The sequence below is a fragment of the Pogoniulus pusillus genome, chromosome 6 (assembly GCF_015220805.1).
Source record: "Pogoniulus pusillus isolate bPogPus1 chromosome 6, bPogPus1.pri, whole genome shotgun sequence".
Classification (NCBI taxonomy): domain Eukaryota; kingdom Metazoa; phylum Chordata; class Aves; order Piciformes; family Lybiidae; genus Pogoniulus; species Pogoniulus pusillus.
The window spans coordinates 43,934,339-43,955,286 of NC_087269.1; the positions used below are offsets into that span (position 1 = coordinate 43,934,339).

A 20,948-nucleotide genomic window follows, 5' to 3' on the forward strand; every position below is an offset into this window, starting at 1 on the left:
GGTCTACTGGAGAACCCAAGTTAGCACCAGGAGGAACAAGCTTCTACTGGAGAAGCAATACCAGCTTTAGGTTTCCCACACATTGGTGCCTGGGCAATCCCCTTTGAAGTTGCTGGCTGATATGACATGTTTCATTAGTGAAGTAGCAGCATAACATCAGAAGGCACAGGGCTCTTGAATTCACTATTAATTGGTTTATACTGTTTGATTCTTCTTCTGAAGAGAAAAGGAAGGGAAGAATATACATTGCAATACTTCAGTAAAATAATAAAGCAGCCTCCCAAATGGTCATTAACATTGGTTCAGTGAAGCAAAAAAAAGCTGACAAATTCAGTAATTATTGTACTGACACCAAAATAACAAAGTCTTAAAAAAAAAAATCACATGGAAGCTATTGACACTTTGTATGCTATGATATAGAGAGTTTTCAGATGAGGCAAAGGTTCAAGGCGCACACTGCTTTCTCACCATCACTTACTTGAATTGTGACTTGATCAATACAGAGCACAGGAAAAGAAAAGCTCCAGGAGGATGCTATTTGTAGTTCAGTTACATTTATCTTCTTATGCAGATGCTATTGGGCCAAATTATCTCATGTCATGTTAATTCCTCATCTGATTGATGTCAAGATGCTTTAGCCAAATGGAAGACTACACAATTATTCAGAAGCAAGTAGTTCTTTTGTTTCTTTTTTCACTTCCAACATTTATGCATACATAGCAGAGGGTTTGTTCAACCACAGAATACTTCTCAGCTCAATCTAGAGCACATACATCATCATATTTTAGTGTTTTGCATTCAGTAGCTCATGTTTGGTTAGCCTGAGGCTGTTTCCTAGGACACACAAGATGACAAATATATGTGCATATGAGAAAATAGCCTATATTCTGTACTACTCAGCATCAACTCAATATGCATTGTCTTTATTCACTACGTTTGTGGTATGATAGTGCAAGTTCTCCCTACATACCTAAAACCACACTGAAATACACTGTAGCTAAGAGTCCTATTTACAGGCACATTTCAAAGTAGGCTTGGGGGCTCATCAATCTGTTCCATAGCGTTTGTTACTCATCAAAATTCTTCTTTAAAGATAAATTAACTTCTGAATACTTTGTTTGGTGACTTCTTGATAAAAGGAAACCCATATAACTTAGTTTTCTCAATATTTTTGCCTCAATATACAGTGAAGACTATCACACCTTGATTCTACTCCAAATAAAGTAATTAGAATTAAACAAAGGTCTGTTGACTGCCACAGAAACCAAGCAGCTTTTGGGCCACTCTAGAACTTCCCTAATAACCACTCCTGAATTACTTGGCTGTCTCAGCAAAAAGAATCTAAGCAGTAGGTGTGTATGGGAACTGAACTGCTTGCAGTAATTCAAGTAAGACAGATACATAGAATCATAGAATCAACCAGGTTGGAAGAGACCTCCAAGATCATGCAGTCCAAGCTAGCACCCAGCCCTAGCCAGTCAACTAGACCATAGAATCACAGAATCAAGCAGGTTGGAAGAGACCTCCAAGATCATCCAGTCCAACCTAGCACCCAGCCCTAGCCAGACAAATAGACCATGGCACTAAGTGCCTCATCCAGGCTTTGCTTGAACACCCCCAGAAATTGTGACTCCACCACCTCCCTGGGCAGCCCATTCCAATGCCAATCACTCTCTCTACCAACAACTTCCTCCTAACATCCAGCCTAGACCTCCCCCAGTACAACTTGAAACTGTGTCCCCTTGTTCTATTGGTGGTCATCTGGGAGAAGAGACCAACCCCCACCTGGCTACAACCTCCTTTCAGGTAGTTGTAGACAGCAATGAGGTCACTCCTGAACCTCCTCTTCATGTTCAAGAGAAATTTGTCACAAGTGAGTTACTGCAGATGCCCATCACCCCAGCATTTTATTTTACAGCTGATAGTGAGAAATTTGTAAAACCAAAGACACTGAAAGCAAGGCAAAAAAAAAAAACAACTGATCACTGACATTAATGAATCTTCCCAAACACCTGTGGGAATGCTAACAATGTTGTAGTCAGTTTCTGCTAAAGCAAGCAGAAGGTTGACTAGTCAGACCGGCAATTTTGATCTGCTAATTGTGATGCCCTGAAGCTTACAGCACTAAAAATAAACTTGTTTTCTGTTGAGCTGGCTGAAAGCAACAGCAACGAATGTGCAGTTACAAAAATACCATATCAAGAAGATTGACATCAGCCAACATGCAGATTTTTCTTCCCCTGGGCACCAAATTGCTCATGTATGTACATGCTCCCTTCTTGGCATAACTGATTTTCACTTTCTGCACGGTGGCACATTCTTGGAATAACGGGTGTCAAAGTGAGTATGAATATGCAAGTGAAGGAGACACTAGCTAGGAGAAGATGAGAACTCCTTCATCTTGAACCCAAGCTTGAACTCAATTTACAGCAGAATTTCAGTTGCTTTTAAATATTCAGCATTAAAAGACCCAAAGTAAAATTAATAAAACCTGCATAATACATTACATAGCTCTGCTCTCCCACATTATAATAACAATAAAATAAATCAGACCAATTCACTAATATTAAACAGCTTTTTAATGTGTTTTCTGCCTTCTTTGGAAAACAAGACTCTGAGCAGATTCCATCATCCCCAGAAAACATGAATAAAAATGGAACAAACCTACAACTATAGCAGAAGCAGCTGTTCATCTACACCCCGGATGCCTAAACTGTCATTTATGCATGACAAGTTGTAGCAGCTCCTTTAAGCAGAACAGGCTCAGCCAACTATCTTTTTCTGAGATCTTATCCTTTCATTCCTCCTCTGACTAGCTCTCCTATGCAATTAAATGACCTTATGTCCTCAACCCCTGTAACACATTTCTCTTGCAATGCTGTGGATTCAAAGTAGTGTAATCCCTTTTTGTTTGCCCTCTTCTTTTTTTATTAAACAAAGCCAATTCATCCACACCAAACCAGAAAAGAAGTATATCCATGATCCATTACAGTGTTGTTTCCCAACAGGATGTACCTTTAACCTCAATTAGCAGGCAAGATGATTGCTAAAAACTACAGGCTTGTACAAATGGAATATCTATGAAAACAAGAAACTCAACTGACTACTACTGTTTGCTTTTTTTCCCCAAGCAGCTGTGCCAAAATAACCATTAAAATCTCAGTCAACAATTAACAGCAACACAGTAGTACCACAGGCAAATTGTGTCAGATGATGTTAAATTTCACATGTTAAATTGTTTTGGCAATGGCACAAAAAATGGGGATCAGCACCGTGTCTTCTCGAATCCTGGGGAAGGGCTTTCCTTTCAATCCATGTGTGAGCTACAGTACTGAGCATCAGTGAAAAATCAGTTTCACACTGCTCAGCAAACAGCTATCCTCAGTGCTGTCACAGGGCTGACCATATGCCAGTGAAAACATAGTCTGCTCCACAGACACAGTGCAAACTGAATTTTCACAGCTAGTTTTCCCTTTCAGGTAGGACTAAAAACAGAGAGAGATAAGCCACACGTTAAATTGTTCTCCTATTTTCAGCTTGGTTTGCTTTGATACCTCAGGGATCAAGCTGGTCAAGACCTCTTCAGCAAAACAAAACACCAGAACGAGAGGACACAGCCTCAAGCTGTGCCAGGGGAAATTTAGGCTGGAGGTGAGGAGAAAGTTCTTCCCTGAGAGAGTCATTGGGCACTGGAATGGGCTGCCCGGGGAGGTGGTGGAGTCGCCGTCCCTGGGGCTGTTCAAGGCAGGATTGGACGTGGCACTTGGTGCCATGGTCTAGCCTTGAGCTCTGTGGTGAAGGGTTGGACTTGATGATCTGTGAGGTCTCTTCCAACCCTGATGATACTGTGAACATTTTAAAACTGAAAACTACCATTTTCAAACTACAACATTCATTGGGCTCTGACCAAAGTGGAAAGATTCATCATATCCTAGGTCAGAGAGAGACAGACAAAGGCACAGTCAATAAAAACCACAGACTGATAGTTTAAGCCTTCAACCTTACTTCAAGTCTCAAGTTTAAAAAGCTCTTCTCAGTTCAGAACCACGATTTCAAACTCTCTTCTCCCACTCCCATCTGCTGCCAAGTTATTAATATGCCATCAAGTTATTCTGCAGCATGAATCTCTGAAATTTACAAATCTTCAGAGTCACGTCAAAGTGCTTTGAGAACAGCTTTCAAAACTTAAAATTTGTATGCAACAAGCAAATCCTCAACATCTGTGCAGCCCTATGAAAAAGACCAAAACCCTAATGCACCCTAAAGACATTTGCCCATGGTTTTCAAAGCATACCTACATCCAGCTCCTTAAATTATAAATCCTTACAAATGGTCTATGCAAAAGCCCCATCTGAGGCCACTTCTTACTGTTTATGGAGTTTTAATGGCATTTACTGGACAAATTCCTTATTTTAGGTTCAGATAAAGTGGTTCTATCTACAACCAAGGCCATTAATCAATAAAGTCATGAATATAACATGCACTTTTAATTCACCACTAACAGCATTAGGCTATATGCCTTAAAGCTTTCCAGACTGCATGAACCAGAATATACTGCTGGAACTATACTTGCCATGGTGATAGGCATACATAGCAGTTGCTGGAATCATACTGTTCTGAGGATATAACATACTCCTGGGAGAGGAATTACTGTGCAAATACAGGAACCTTCTACATCCTGGCAACTTTCAAGGCCTGTATACCTCTGGGTAACAGTTCAGACTCAACCTCAGAGTAAGAAACAAGGCTGCACACTAAAACCAGTTGTGCTTAAAAAGGCAAAAGCAACATGCTATATTCATACTATTGTGTATATGAATGGCAACAGCCAGATGAAGTCTTGATTGCATTTCATTATTTAATCAATACTTTGAAGAATGCCATACACAAGTCCATTTTCCATTCAGACTCCTCTGTCTCTCTTTAAATTGTGTTGACATACACTCTGAAATGAAACCAAATAGCAATAATAACCGTATCTATATGGAAGGTGATCAAAAAGTGTATTGAGTAACTAGACAGCGAAAGCTCCATTTCTGTGGGAGGCCTTTTATACTTGAGGTTACAGCCTCAGATCAGCATTAATCATAGAATCATACAATCAACCAGGTTGGAAGAGACCTCCAAGATCATCCAGTCCAGCCTATCACCCAGCCCTAACCAATCAACTAGACCATGGCACCAAGTGCCTCATCCAGGCTTTGCTTGAAGACCCCCAGGGATGGTGCCTCCACCTCCTCCCTGGGCAGCCCATTCCAATGCCAATCACTCTCTCTGTGAAGAACTTCTTCCTAACATCCAGCCTATACCTACCCCAGCACAACTTGAGACTGTGTCCCCTTGTTCTATTGCTGGTTACCTGGGAGAAGAGGCCACCCCCCACCTGGCTACAACCTCCCTTCAGGTAGTTGTAGACAACAGTGAGGTCCCCCCTGAGCCTCCTCTTCTCCAGGCTGCACACCCCCAGCTCCCTCAGCCTCTCCTCACAGGGTTTCTGTTCCAGGCCCCTCACCAGCTTTGTTGCCCTTCTCTGGACACGTTCCAGCACCTCAACATCTCTCTTGAATTGAGGAGCCCAGAACTGGACACAGCACTCAAGGTGTGGCCTGACCAGTGCTGAGTACAGGGGCAGAATAACCTCCCTTGTCCTACTGGCCACACTGCTCCTGATGCAGGCCAGGATGCCATTGGCTCTCTTGGCCACCTGGGCACACTGCTGGCTCATCTTCAGCCTACTATCCACCAGTACCCCCAGGTCCCTTTCTTCCTGGCTGCTCTCCAGCCACTCAGTCCCCAGCCTATAGCGCTGCTTGGGGTTGTTGTGGCCAAAATGAGTCAATTCTCTCCAAAACGCTGTTTTCTAAGGCAAGTAGAAAAACCTAGTTACTTATTCCCCAATTTGTACATCTAACTTTATAATTTCCACTATCAGATTGATTTCTCCTTCACTTTTACCTGTTTTTCTTTGCTATTATTCCTTACTTTTACTAAATCATTGGCCAGCAACTTTCCACTTTAGAGGTATAATTGTAGTAGGAAACTGTATTCAAACACAGTAAAGCAAAACCTTACTGTCCAAACATGAAAACACACGCAGTAAGTGTAACAGTGTGAAACTATCCTTGTCAACATCTCACAGATGATTACTGAAGTAGAGTGGGATTAAACCCCTTGTCCACAAAGCCTATAGCACAAGCAGGAATGGAACCCAAATACTGCAAATACCAATCCAGTTCATTAATCACAGGATAACAGAACACATTATACTGATGTTTGCCAGTATAAGAGACGCTGAAGCAGCTTTCCACGTTGTTTCAGCTACTTTCCATGGCATGACTGCTGCTGACTTACTCTGCAGCGAGATACTCTGACAAGCTGGACTGCACCACAGCAGCACTGCCTCAAAAGCAAGCTACAGAACAAGTACAGGCTCTACTTCCTATAGGGTCCACCCACCAGTACTGTGAGGCAATGCCTAATGAAAACGTTTTCAAAATGCAAGCAATTTGTTGAGAGCAGAACTTACATAACTTCAAAACCAGTTTGACCTTAGAGAGTTTCTGTATCAACAGATTTCAACATTCAGAATATAGATAGCTAAAGGTCATCATGCACACTTTACAGAAAGAGAAATGGAAATGAGAAGACAACATGATAAGCTGGCGGCTCGTGGTTTGGACAGATTCACTCTGTGCTGGGTCAAGAACTGGCTGGATGGCAGAGCTCAGAGAGTGGTGGTGAATGGTGCCACATCCAGTTGGCAGCCAGGCACTAGTGGTGTTCCCCAAGGATCAGTGCTGGGCCCAGTCCTGTTCAACATCTTCATTGATGATCTGGATGAGTCCAGCATCAGTAAGTTTGCAGATGACACCAAGCTAGGAGCAGGTGTTGATCTGTTGGAAGGTTATTACTGTCTACAACTACCTGAAGGGGCACTGTAGCCAGGTGGGGGGTGGCCTCTTCTCCCAGGCAACCAGCAATAGAACAAGGAGACACAGTCTCAAGCTGTGCCAGGGTAGGTACAGGCTGGATGTTAGGAAGAAGTTCTTCACAGAGAGAGTGATTGGCATTGGAATGGGCTGCCCAGGGAGGTGGTGGAGGCACCGTCCCTGGGGGTCTTCAAGAAAAGCCTGGCTGAGGCACTTAGTGCCATGGTCTGGTTGATTGGTTAGGGCTGGGTGCTAGGTTGGACTGGATGATCTTGGAGGTCTCTTCCAACCTGGTTGATTCTATGATTCTATGATTTGTTACATGATATATGAGCTGAATGTAGGTCTTCAGCTTTCCTGATTTATAAACAACTACTGCAATACAGTGCTTCCAAAATTAAGCACTGTGTATGCTAGAAAAGGAGAAAAAATACACTTTCCTGGGCTCCCATTCTCTAACACTCCCTCCAGTATTTATATACACATATACAGGTATGTATATAAACAAGAAATCATAGAATCATAATGGTAGGAAAAGACTCTTGAGATCATACACACACCCTTTTATGTATGCATGGGATAAAGTCTCAACAGATTCTGCTGGACTGCAGAATGAAGGAGTAAGGAAGAACACTTTGATACGGTGCTAGTAAGCACAATGTAAGGAACTGTAGAGACCAGGATAAATGCCAGACATTTGTCCCTATGTACATTACTTTGGATTTTATCCAAGTACAACAAGAATCAGCTCCTATGCAATCTGTAATCTGGGGAAGGAGTACAATCTATCAGCTCTTGCAGACCTTGGTAGAAATTCTAGGTGTTTTTCATGGTGCTTATTGCACAGTGGTGTAACAGGCACTTGCCTATAGACCAGAGTACTGATACACAACTCTCAGAGACGGCATGCCTAACTAGTATGTTTTTTTCCTTAATTCTGAGCACTTCTAAACTCCTAAACTTTTTAGTTTCAATAACAAATCCAGCTTCTGATGTGAAAAAAAAAAAACTGAAAACCAAATGAAATTCACAAAATTCCCCACATTAAAAAAAATCAGGGATTGTTTTTACGACAGATTGAATTTGTGACTAGAGCTCAATTAACTGTACGCTTTGCTAGGAGTAAGGCACATACACTTCAATCAATCTCAGCAAATGCCTAAGGAAGGTGCACAGAAACAGAATGAAATCTAATACTGGTTTTTCACAGTATCACAGTATTATCAGGGTTGGAAGAGACCTCACAGATCATCAAGTCCAACCCTTTACCACAGAGCTCAAGGCCAGACCATGGCACCAAGTGCCACGTCCAATCCTGCCTTGAACAGCTCCAGGGACGGCGACTCCACCACCTCCCCGGGCAGCCCATTCCAGTGTCCAATGACTCTCTCAGGGAAGAACTTTCTCCTCACCTCCAGCCTAAATTTCCCCTGGTGTAGCCTGAGGCTGTGTCCTCTCGTTCTGGTGCTGGCCACCTGTGAGAAGAGAGCAACCTCCTCCTGGCCACAACCTCCCCTCAGGTAGTTGTAGACAGCAATAAGGTCACCCCTGAGCCTCCTCTTCTCCAGGCTAACCAATCCCAGCTCCCAGCCTCTCCTCGTAGGGCTGTGCTCAAGGCCTCTCCCCAGCCTCGTTGTCCTTCTCTGGACACGCTCAAGCATCTCAATGTCCCTTTTAAACTGGGGGGCTCAGAACTGAACACAGTACTCAAGGTGTGGCCTAACCAGTGCAGAGTACAGGGGCAGAATGACCTCCCTGCTCCTGCTGACCACACCATTCCTGATGCAGGCCAGGATGCCACTGGCTCTCTTGGCCACCTGGGCACACTGCTGGCTCATGTTCAGGCGGGTATCAATCAGCACCCCCAGATCCCTCTCTGTTTGGCTGCTCTCCAGCCACTCCCGACCCCAGCCTGTATCTCTGCAGGTGATGTTCTTAATTGTGAGTTACTAAAAGATGTTCGTAACCTTCAGAAAGAAATATATTTATTACATAGTGTTAATCTGTTTTCACAGTATCACAGTATCACCAAGGTTGGAAGAGACCTCACAGATCATCAAGTCCAACCCTTTACCACAGAGCTCAAGGCTAGACCATGGCACCAAGTGCCACATCCAACCTTGCCTTGAACTGCCCCAGGGACGGCGACTCCACCACCTCCCCGGGCAGCCCATTCCAGTGCCCAATGACTCTCTCAGTGAAGAACTTTCTCCTCACCTCCAGCCTAAATTTCCCCTGGCGCAGCCTGAGGCTGTGTCCTCTTGTTCTGGAGCTGGCCACCTGAGAGAAGAGAGCAACCTCCTCCTGGCTACAACCACTCCTCAGGTAGTTGTAGACAGCAATAAGGTCACCCCTGAGCCTCCTCTTCTCCAGGCTAACCAATCCCAGCTCCCTAAGCCTCTCCTTGTAGGGCTTGTGCTCGAGGCCTCTCCCCAGCCTCGTCGCCCTTCTCTGGACACGCTCAAGCATCTCAATGTCCTTCCTAAACTGGGGGGCCCAGAACTGAACGCAGTACTCGAGGTGTGGTCTGACCAGTGCAGAGTACAGGGGCAGAATGACCTCCCTGCTCCTGCTGACCACACCATTCCTGATGCAGGCCAGGATGCCACTGGCTCTCTTGGCCACCTGGGCACACTGCTGGCTCAATGCCCTTTTGTATAGATCTTAAAGATGCTTGAATACTACTTAACAAAACTTCTCCCCCATCCTCCTCTAGCATTACATGATGGTACTGAAACAGGTCAGGCTGCTGAATTCAGAGCTCATGCCACCTGGTGCTTCCTTGGTGCCCAAGTGAGCACACCAGTACCCTTGGCTGAGGAAAGCCTCAGAGTAAACAGGTATCAGATCTGCTACCAACACGTGCATGTTCTAAAGGCTATGGAGCAAGATACAGAAGTAAGACTATGTGCAAAACAAACTTGGCAGGGAGAAAAAGGACTGACATCTCTTGTCACTGAACAGAAAAGGCTTGCATAACACACAGAAAAATCCTAAGGCAGATCTGTAAGCTTTAGAAATCAAGACACAGTAGTAGGCAAGCAGTAGAGATGGTTATTGCAGATCTCTCTGAAATAACTGTGTTTAGTCAGGGAACTTGGAGTAGATGATCTATAAGGTCCCTTCTAATCTAAGCCATTCTGTGATTCTATGATAGTGCCAGTCCTTAAAAAGTGAGCAAACGTGACTGTATCCCTGGTGCTCGAGTATGTGCAGGTTCCCAAATTTGTTTGCCCTGCCTAGACTGGCATGCTTACTTCCAAAAATGCTTTTCCAACATGAATCACCATGGAAACCTGTAAAACCATCTGCTGTATAGTCACAGAATCATTCAGGTTGGAAAAGGCCCTTGAGATCATCAAGTCCAACCATTAACCCCACTCTACCAATTTCATCACAAAACCGTATGTCTAAGCACACACCACATCTAACTGACCTTTAAACACGAGGGATGGTAACTCAAACACCTCCCTGGGCAGCCTCTCCCACTGCTTGACTACTCTTCCAGGGAAAATTTTTTTCATAATGTCTAGTTTAAACCACCCCTGGTGCAGCTCAAGCCTATTGCTTCTTGTTCTAGCAATAATTAATTGTGAGAAGAGAGCAGAACCTACCCCTCTATCCCATCCCCTTAGCCTCATCTTCCTCAAACAATCCCAGTTGCCTCCGCCGCTCTTAAGACTTATTCACTACATCCATCACCAGCTTAGTTCTTCTCTGCACCTGCTTCTGCGCCTCAATATCATTGTGTTGAGGTGCCTAAAAACTGCACACAGCACTTGAGATGTGGCCTCACCACAGAGACACTGAATGGATTTTAAAAGAAGGTTAATGAATGCCTGGGGACAACGAGGGGAGCACTAAAATAATCGCAAGTGAAATAGCAAGCAGAATGTGACCAATGTTGGTAGGTGAAGGCTGCAATAATGTTCCTGGGTATATGTCAGGGAGGCTGTGAAGTGGCCGGATGCGTCCAGCAAGCATTTCCACAGGGGATCAGATACCGAGATACGCACCCAAACCTGCAGCAGGGAACAACAGGGCTGGCTGCTCAGCAGCCTTACAGCCTATGGCCAGCGAGAAGCGCCAGCCGCCTGGACCAGGTACTTTAGACACACCTCCAGCAGTAAAGAAATACAACCCAGGACTGAAGAGAGGACTGGGCACCGCCTCTGAAGGCGGCGCTAATTGCGGCGGGCGCTACCGCACGCAGGAGCCGCGCAGGGCGTGTGCGACCAAGGGCTGGCTCCTGCGCCACGGCTCCCACCAGCGTCACGCCGGTTCGGTAAAGCGCCTCCGCTGCTGAGCGCTCCGGCTCCGCGCCCTGCTCGGGGTGTGAAACACACACGGTCTGCCGGGCTCGTCGCTTCAGAACGTTGGGACGGGGGTTGGGGGGGCACCAAAATAAAACCCTACACCACCGCTACGCGCCCCCCATAGCAAGCAAGCAAAACAACCCCAAAAAACCCTACACAAAACAGAAGGGAGCCATCAAAACCCAAGCCAAGAGGAAGCTCCAATGCTTCCCAAACAAACACTCGGGCGACCTACGCTAGCGGTCGGACCTGCGGGAGACGGAGGCGGCGCCTGCGCCCCCACGCCGCTGACTCGGCTCCGTTTTGAACGAGCCACGCTCCCGCTCAGCCAACGGGGCGCCGCGCTGGGCCCTGACGTCACGGGCGGCGGGAGCGGGGCCGGGCCGGCCGCGCCGGGCGGCAGCTCCGCCGCGGACGGGCAGCTCAGAGCTGTCAGCTGCGGGGCCGCCGGCGCTGCCGCCCCTGCCCACACGTATGTACACGTCGCCCAGGAAAATGAGGGTAAGCGCGTCGGGACTGCCGCTGCCGTCGTGACCCCCACCCGCCATCTGCGGCCACCGAGAAGACAGCGCGCGGCAGTGCGGAGCCCCAGGGGGGCGGCGGGGCGGTGCGGAGGGGAAACCCCTAACGGTCGAAGGTGCGGAAGGGTTTGTCTCAGCACTCACCCTGTGGGGCACATCAGTGCGTGTTCCGCGGTGATCGCAGCGGGGATGCTGCGGAGAAGCCGGCGGGGGCTGTCTGGGGCGGATGGCAGATCGCCGCCGCTTGCAAGAGCGCGGCAGGTGCTGCCCGAGAGTGCCAGCCGCCGCCGCGCTCCCCGCCCCTGTCTGCCCCGGAGCAGCCGGGGGCTCCAGTGCGTGCAGGGAACCGCGACTTTCAAAGAAGCGTGTGCAGTACAGGGACTGAGACTGCTGCGGCTCTCGCTGGTTATTAAGTGCCCTTACTGCGGGGGCTGCCTCCCTTGCCAGTGCGGGGTCCTCGACTGACCGGCTCTTGTGACCGTGCTGAAAGCGAGCGCTGGTAGCAGCAGCCAGCCCCGCGGGAAGAGCCAGGGCTGCGCTTCTGGCCTTTACGACCCGGCTAAGATTATAACAGGCTGCTCCCAGCAAGGGTCTTTAAAACAAAACTGACGCAACAAGGAACGTTTTAAAGGCCTTTAAAACACCGGATAGCAAAGCCAGGATTAGCTTCCTCCAAAAGCATCTTTTCAGTGGGTACTAAACGTCCCTTAAAACCCTGTGCAACAACGGCATGTCGTTAGCCAGTGCCCACCATTGCCTGTCCAGCCTGAGAAGCAGCTTTCAGCTCTACTGCTATGGACTTAAAAGGGAAAAAGTAATAGACAGAAAAAAAGAGTTACGTAGTATGCATAGCAAAGCTGCCTTCATCATATGCTCTAGTGATTTGTCAGATGGTTGTGTACAGCAAAGCTTAGGCCTAACCGATTAAATACTGAGTAACCCTAACGCCTATTGTGCAGAATCATAATCTCCCATTTCTTCTGATATTCCATTAAAGCCTGCATTTTCTATGTCGTGAACTTCTGAAACTGATCTCCGATCCGCAGCCTCCCTGGCTGCTATTAAACAGCTGATATATCCTAATTTACAAGGGATTACACTTCTCCTTTATCTGCATCACATATTAACACTTAAAGGTCTTTTGGTTAAAGTTGCAACCCAGTTCAAATCAATCTAACAGAGAAGAAAATCCATCACCTAGATGAACAAGTATTGTTAATACTGCCATTTTCCCTCTACCCATGCAGCTATCGTTCTTCTGAGTATAAAAACAAGTATGTTTTGTAACCCAGCTTGTAGATCACTTAGGAGAGCTTGAGAGGAAGAATGTACATTGCATTAAGAGGACACAAAGCACAGTTTTGCTCTGCAGTTCTTTCAAGTGCTACAAAAGCCTCCACCAAAACAAAACAGAGCATTTCAGGTTTTCATCTCTTAAACTGGTTTCTGAAAGATTGCTACAGTGAAAGAGGACTTACGTCTAAGACACAAGTAGTAAGAAACAGCTGTCAGTTTAGAGGCAATTGTAACAGTCTAATCCTTTTTATTTACATAAGAGCTTTTCAGAGTGTGACAATATCATGTTTGTTTCATAGATGGTGAGACAGCAACTAAAGAATTGATGCTGCTGCCCTTTTACCCTCTGAAGTTTTAACTGTTCCAGCAGCCAGGGGGAACTGTTTTGATGCAGAATACTAGTTTTGATCTTTACATACAGTAGCAGGATGTTTTCTTTAGCCTTTGCATGTATTTAAGCTCCAGCCAGTTTAAAACAAACAGACCAACTCCATGTTTACTAACACCTTTGAACTGTGGTGTACTGATACAGCTTGTGGCCAAGGAAAAAGGAGGTAGAAACCCAAAATCTTCATGTGGTTTCTGTGTTGCAACAGCAGGTTTGTTTCCTAAGCAAGTGTCTCTGAAGAGACAGTTGTCAATAACACAACATTCATTTCTACCCATGTTGTGGCTTCATGTACCAAAAAAAGGCAATTCTATTCAGACAGTGTGTCCCCTGCTGTTTCCAGTGCTATCCATGCACAAGCAAATACTCACTTCTGCTGGGACCTGGACTACATCCAGCTACAGAAGTGGTGAAGGATCAATCATGCCAAGTATTTTGGACAAAGATCTGACTTTAGGAAGAGGGACACTAAAGCACAGTATTATTTTTAGTAGGGCTCTGCTTCAGTATCTTTGGAATTCAGGAGGCATTTTGCATTTTCCTCTGTGTGTAGTTCTATGCATAAACAGATGAAAACTGAGGAGAATGAAGAAATCAAGTGCAGTGAAGACAATTCTTACAGCTTCTGCATCTACAGCCACAGTGAAATAGTTTTAAAGTGTATTTCAAACCCAAAAGCCAGCTTACAGATGTGCCAGTTCTTTGAACTCAGCTTGAATGTTCAGGTTGTGTTCAGCCACATACATATTTCTGTTTAATCTGTGCCTCTGAATCCCCCTCCACATAAGACCTCCTAAAAGAAAGCTTAACCCTCTCTTTTCCCCCACTTCTGCAGGAAACTATGCCCCAGACACCAATATTTTCCAGCATGCTTGGCTCCAGTTGTAGTGGACAAGTGCAGCCAGATATGGGAGAAAGGTGTGTGGACCCTGTTTATCAGGATGGCAACCTTGTTTCTGGATCACTGGAGGCCTTGATAGAGCGCCTGGTGCCCACTATGGACTATTATCCAGATGTAAGTAGCCACTAAAAGGCTTTTTTTTCTTCCTGTGCTTTTCCTGTGTTAGTATCTGGATTGGTGCTTCCTCAAGAAATTCTACCTCACTCTGATTCAAGGTTAGGATACAGGCTAAAGATGCATTTGTATTACTTGCAATATTCATTCACTGAAGATGTTGCTGAATTGGGATACTCTCTGTTTTTAAATGGGAACACTCATTAGGTAAAGCCATGATGAACCCAAATGGGTGCTTTAAGGACCAATTAAAAGCAGCATTAGCCACAGATTTTTCAATCTCTTTAAGCTGCTTTAGCTCTTATGCAGCCAAGAATTAACTACTAACCAGCTCCTACCTAGGGAAGCAGACCTGAAATCAGCTCTACTTTTTTTTCCCCTAGTTTTCTATGCATCTCTTAGGCCATTAGAGAAAAAAACAGCCCAAAAAACCAACCAAAACCCAAAACCAACAGCAATAACAAAAAAACCAACAAAGAAAGAACAGCAGCAACAAAAAAAAAGGCAGAATAAACTTCACAAAACCAAAATAGCTTCAAATTAAAATGTTCTTTCTCAAGACATTTTAGTGGGCCAGCACTGTAATAATGCATGTTCTTGAGCTTGGGAATGACTTTGCAAATGATTAAGCATAGTTTGTGCAGTCCCCTGAAGTACTACTTATAACTCCAGGGCATGCAATAAGAGATTCTTAATGCAGGATATTATCAAGTGATCACATTATCACTTAAAATTATCCCTTGTACCCTTTACTGAAAGATGTTATTTAAATAAGTTGCCAAAGATCAGAGTGTCTTTATGGTGTATATTCCATTGACCTCTGAAAAAAGCCAGCAACTACTGCAGAAGCATCCTAGCTCTTGCTGAAGGCTAACAAGGGAAATTGAAATCACTATTAAATGACATGTTGGACTCAACACTTGTAGTAGTGAGCCATGCTCTAGCATGCTTTATGTTTCTCAGTCTAATCCATATAGAACTTTTTTACTATGGTTTCACATTAGTCACCATAAAGTCCTTCCAAGCTCCCATGTATACACCACCCATCTTTAAAAGCACCATGCAAGAAAAGAGTGCTCCTCATATATGAGAGCTTACCGAGTGTAAGCAGCAGAACTGCCAGCAGCCGCATCAGTAGAAGATTAAAAGCAAAACTGGAATGATTTAATATTGCAGTTCACAAGTAATCCTAAACTTTGCATTCAAATATGGCTAATACAGAATTATACTAAGCATCTGTCAAAGGTAGTACAAGTCCATTTTAAGACACAGAAGAGTAACCATTGTTAGAGTTAAAATCCATGCTCCCTGTCTCCAAATGCATAGTGCAGAACAGATGTGCAGAAGAAAGCAGCAGATAGGGCTGATATGGTTTACCAGTGGAATAGCTGTAGGCTGTTCTAATTAAGCCTTCCAAGAAGTTGCCTTGTTTTGTGTGATACTCAAATATATGTACTTACTGCTTGAAGTTCTAGACTATAGCTAAGTTTTTTTCAGTAGTTGCTAATGCACTCCCTTATTGTAACTTCTAACAGAAAATCTAATTGTAACACAGCTACTCCAAAAATGGTTCCATAAAGTGAGCATGACTTAAGGAGTCTACAAATTACTTTTGAATGCTGCTAGTTTCCATGGTGCTGTCATCCCAGACCTACTGGTGCAAGGGAGGCATTGCAAACTAAGCAGTCATAGACCCCCGCCTTGGGAGGCTGTAGTTAAAATAGACAGCAAGCTGACAGCTGAGAGAGACAACAGAAACAATCATGGAGCTCCAAGGAAAAAAAAGAGATGGAAAACAGCATTAAACTAAATTAATATTCTCTGCAGCAGGACACATTCTTTTAGTTAGACTGCTCAATTTAGCTGAATTAATTATAAACAGAGTATATAAATAGGCTCTGAAGAACCTAAAGAAGGAGCTGGATTTGAGTCATCTTCAAATTCAAATTTTCTATTTCAGTTCAGTTGTATGTTTATATGGAATTTCATGCTCACTTCTATTTCTAGGGAAGTTGCTACAGAGGGTGAGTGATAGCCATTTATGCTGATACCTTGTTAGAAGAGAGCAGCCAGTACTGTATGCTCAAGAGAAAGGTATAAACACCTTTCAGTCTTGTGTCTCTGGTCACACACACAAAGAAAATCAGCAAGGCATCACCAAGTAATTTGAACAAAGAGAAGCTGTCAGTAGTGGTAGCACGAAGAAAATCAGCAAGGCATCACCAAGTAACCTGAACAAAGAGAAGTTGTCAGTAATGGCAGCAGAGATAACCTTAGAGTGACATATCTGTAAGTTGCAGTATTCATCCAAATTTTTGGATTAGTATATCTGAATACAAGGCTTAGAAGGCATTCCCACCTGTGTGGAAATTAAGCTAAAGATAACAGTAACCTTCCAGACAAGGGTATCTTTCTGTGCTGGTTACAGAGGCAAAACAAAATACATTTGCAGCATTGGCAGAGCATGAGTCAGGGAAGGGAGGATGGGAAAGATAAGGGCCTGCATTTGTGTGCTGCTCTTTTGGGGCTTGTTTGTGTATGGGGACTTGTTCAGCACACAGAAAAATGTATACTCATGAGAGGGAGGAGTTCGGAAGGTTAAGAATGGAATGTACCAGTCTGCAACCCTTGTGCCCGAGCAAGAACATGTTTCACAAACAAGAAGTTCCAGGATGAGCAGCGAGTGCACAAAGAAAAGTTTTGGGTTTGATTGGTTTTTTTAACCCCTCCTCAAGCAGTCATCAGTGCATTCTTGGGTTAGAGAGCAACAATTCCTTCTTTAGTCCTGTGCTCCTGCATGCTTTCTCTTTCTCTTTTTTTTTTAATATAATTCAGCTCATCTCTTAGCAACAGCTTTAGGCACTAAAGGAATCTGGCTTCTTAGTCTGTTGTAAAGCACAAGGCCTTTTTGTGTCAGCTTATGTTGTTCCAAGTGCAGAAAGGATTTTCTTTTCCCCCCTGTCTGAAATACCTATCGCTTTTGTGGGATAAATGGAGCTTAACTTTCAATTTCATAGTTTATGGAAGCATTTTTTACTCAAACCAGCTAGCTTCCTAGTTAAATTTACCTTCTCTAAACCATTGTCTTCATGATTAGGAGACTGCCTATGAGTGTAGGTTTATTACACTGTTACAGCATTTAACCTATGTATATAGTAGTACAGGTGCAACAAATCACAGAAATCCTTGATCAAGATAAGGCATGTGATATCATAAGGAAATAGTTCCTATCTAAACCAACTGTGTTCTTAAGCCCAGAGACTTACTGCTAAACTGAAATGTATTGCTGAGTTCAGCCTGAATTTTCTCTATTGGGTAGAGCAGCTATTAGAATCATAGAATCAACCAGGTTGGAAGAGACCTCCAAGATCATCCAGTCCAACCTAGCACCCAGCCCTAGCCAGTCAACCAGACCATGGCACTAAGTGCCTCATCCAGTCTCTTCTTGAACACCTCCAGGGATGGTGACTCCACCACCTCCCTGGGCAGCCCATTCCAATGCCAATCACTCTCTCTGCCAACAACTTCCTCCTAAAATCCAGCATAGACTTCCCCTGGCACAACTTGAGACTCTCCCCTCATTCTGTGGCAGGTTGTCTGGGAGAAGAGACCAATCCCACCCGGCTACAACCTCCCTTCAGGTAGTTGTAGACAGCAATGAGGTCCCCCCTGAGCCTCCTCTTCTCCAGGCTAAACACCCCCAGCTTCCTCAGCCTCTCCTCATAGGGTTTGTGTTCCAGGCCCCTCACCAGCTTTGTTGCCCTTCTCTGGACATGTTCCAGCACCTCAACATCTCTCTTGAATTGAGTGACCCAGAACTGGAGCAAGCTCCCTGCAGAGAGGCAGGGAGATGTGGGTCAGCATTGCTATCAGACCTATAATTTTTCATTTGGTTCTTCATTGCAGTTACTCCTGGTCTATGCCAGTGTAAGCAGTAGAAGTATAAAAAAACCCCACAGTTAGCTACCAGCCTATCTTGACTGACCATAATGGAATAGCTTTGTTTTCCAAAGTACTGAACCTAGTTCCAGCTAAGTGACTTGAACAATTTAATAAGAACACAGCAGATATGTTTCAGAAGTAATGATTGCTTCTAAAAGGTGGTAGTCCTGTGCTGTCTGGCAAAGCATTACATAGGTCCAGTGCAGATATTTCTGTTACAGAGAGACATCAGCAAGCCTAAAATGGAAATTTTTTACTTGTATGGCCATGCATCTACCCAGTTTGGCACTTTCATATCAAATATTGTCAGAGAAAGCAAATAAAATCACAAGTCATCTAAGACACAGTTTTCTTGAAGTGTAACACAGGGGAAGTGATACTCTGAGGGGACCTTTCTCAGAGCTACTTTGGTTAAAGGCTACCTGCCATCACACAAACTCCCACAAGGACCCCAATGCTAGAATTAGCATGAGAGGAAAAATGATACCTTTCCTTAAATAATATGTTCCAGCTTATAAGAGCAAGGGTCATTGGCAGGGCACTATGACTTGTGGTTCCTTGCTACTTATACATTGTTGTATCTTTCAGATAGGCTTCTAAACTCCCCCAACAAGAATGTAAGCAAAAGATTTCTGAAGTCAAAGTTGTTTTCTGGTTTAGGGTTTTTTTTTTTGTGTGGTTTGGTTTTTTTTCCTTTTTCATTCTCCATCTTTCTCAAGTGTAAAATAAAGTAAAAATGAGGGCTGCTTCATGTTGCCAGAACAAAAAATTTCATACAACCCAGCAACAGCTGACACACCCAACAGCTAAATTCCTTTCCCATATAGTTCAGACACCATACTGATAGAAGCAAACACAAAACTTGGTGCAGCAAAACCTAACAGAGGTTAACAAGGTGTAACCCGGCCCAAACTGTCCATCCCATTAACCCTTCTCCTCTCTTGCTCTATTCATAATCAACAGACAAGGCAAAGACAGCAGATTAACTCCAGCATCAATTGTAGAGAATTAATGCTATTCCTAATTTAATACATGAACCCCAGTGCCAATAAGATATCCAAATGGAAGCTTAAGTTTTTAGACGCCTTTCCTGTATCATGAGTTTTGTCCACAAGCTCAGGACAGGATGAAGTTCTTGCCAGAGTGATTTGCCATTGGAATGGGCTGCCCAGGGAGGTGGTGGAGTCACCATCCCTGGAGATGCTCAAGCAAAGCCTGGATGAGGCACTTGGTGCCATGGTCTGGTTGACTGGCTAGGGCTGGGTGCTAGGTTGGACTGGATGACCTTGGAGGTCTCTTCCAACCTGTTTGATTCTATGACAGAGTTGAATATTATATACTTAATCCATTATACCATTTATGTACTCTCAGAACACTGATTTCTAGGTGATTTATTGTTTAAAAAAATATAAACAAGTGAACAAAAAACACCCCAAAACACACATTGCTTCCCCCCTTCTGATATGTGGATGTTTTTAGTGCTATGGGGCACACTGATTATTGAAGGAGTAGAAACATTTTCCACTAACAGCACATTTGATTATGATTAGAGAGATAAATATCATAACCATTTTGGAGTCCTACAGATACCATAATCATTTAACTACAAATGGGCAACAAGGCTGGTGAAGGGCCCGGAACACAAAGCCTATGAGGAGAGGCTGAGGAAGCTGGGGGAGTGCAGCCTGGAGAAGAGGAGGCTCAGGGGGGACCTCATTGCTGTCTGCAACTACCTGAAGGGAGGTTGTAGCCAGGTGGGGCTGGTCTCTTCTGCCAGACAACCAGCAGCAGAACAAGGGGACACAGTCTCAAGTTGTACCAGGGGAAGTCTAGGCTGTATGTTAGGAGGAAGTTGTTGGCAGAGAGAGTGACTGGCATTGGAATGGGCTGCCCAGGGAGGTGGTGGAGTCACAGTCCCTGGAGATGTTCAAGCAAAGCCTGGATGAGGCACTTAGTGCCATGGTCTAGTTGACTGGCTAGGGCTGGGTGCTAGGTTGGACTGGATGATCTTGGAGGTCTCTTCCAACTCAGTTGATTCTGTGATATTCTATGTATTTCAGAGACTGCAAGCAGCAGAATTTAGTAGCTAATAGTAGAGATGCCATATTTTAGCCAACTGGTCTTGAGTTCTGAGATGTCTCAACTCATTTGCCCAGTCCAAGATAGTACACATACGATTTATTCACACCCTTGGCTATGGCCTGACATATGACATTGCTAAAAACAGTTGAAAGCAACACTGTAAGTCTAACAACAGTTAATTGAAATCCATTGTCAAGGAGATCCTCTACAATTTCTTACCTCCAAATTTTGTCCAAAAGCCTAACAGAACCATAGCAGTGCTTATGAGATGCTGCTGCCATTCCTCAGGCAATTACATTCAAATGCAGAAGTTTCAAACACTGAAGCAAAAGTAGGGCGTGAAGGCACTCTCACTTCAACGAACTACCCAGGGTATGATTTGGAACAGAGTGCATTACAGCTTTTGAAACAACTGGAGAACCTATTTCTGCTGAGAAGTAATTGTTGCCATGGAAGGCT

The 20,948-nt window shown here is 44.5% G+C and overlaps 1 protein-coding gene across 4 annotated transcripts in view; it reads left to right on the plus strand.

The window, feature by feature from the left end:
- RASGEF1A (RasGEF domain family member 1A) overlaps positions 1–20,948 on the plus strand; it is a 171,348-nt gene that overhangs the window by 128,237 nt on the left and 22,163 nt on the right. For 2 of the 4 annotated variants that reach the window (XM_064145414.1, XM_064145413.1), the window contains one exon: positions 14,286–14,465. In XM_064145414.1, coding sequence (XP_064001484.1) covers positions 14,286–14,465 — 180 coding nt within the window. Of the gene's footprint in view, positions 1–11,632; positions 11,747–11,776; positions 11,883–14,285; positions 14,466–20,948 lie in introns of those variants that run through there. The other 2 variants (XM_064145415.1, XM_064145416.1) reach the window with 2 other exon arrangements.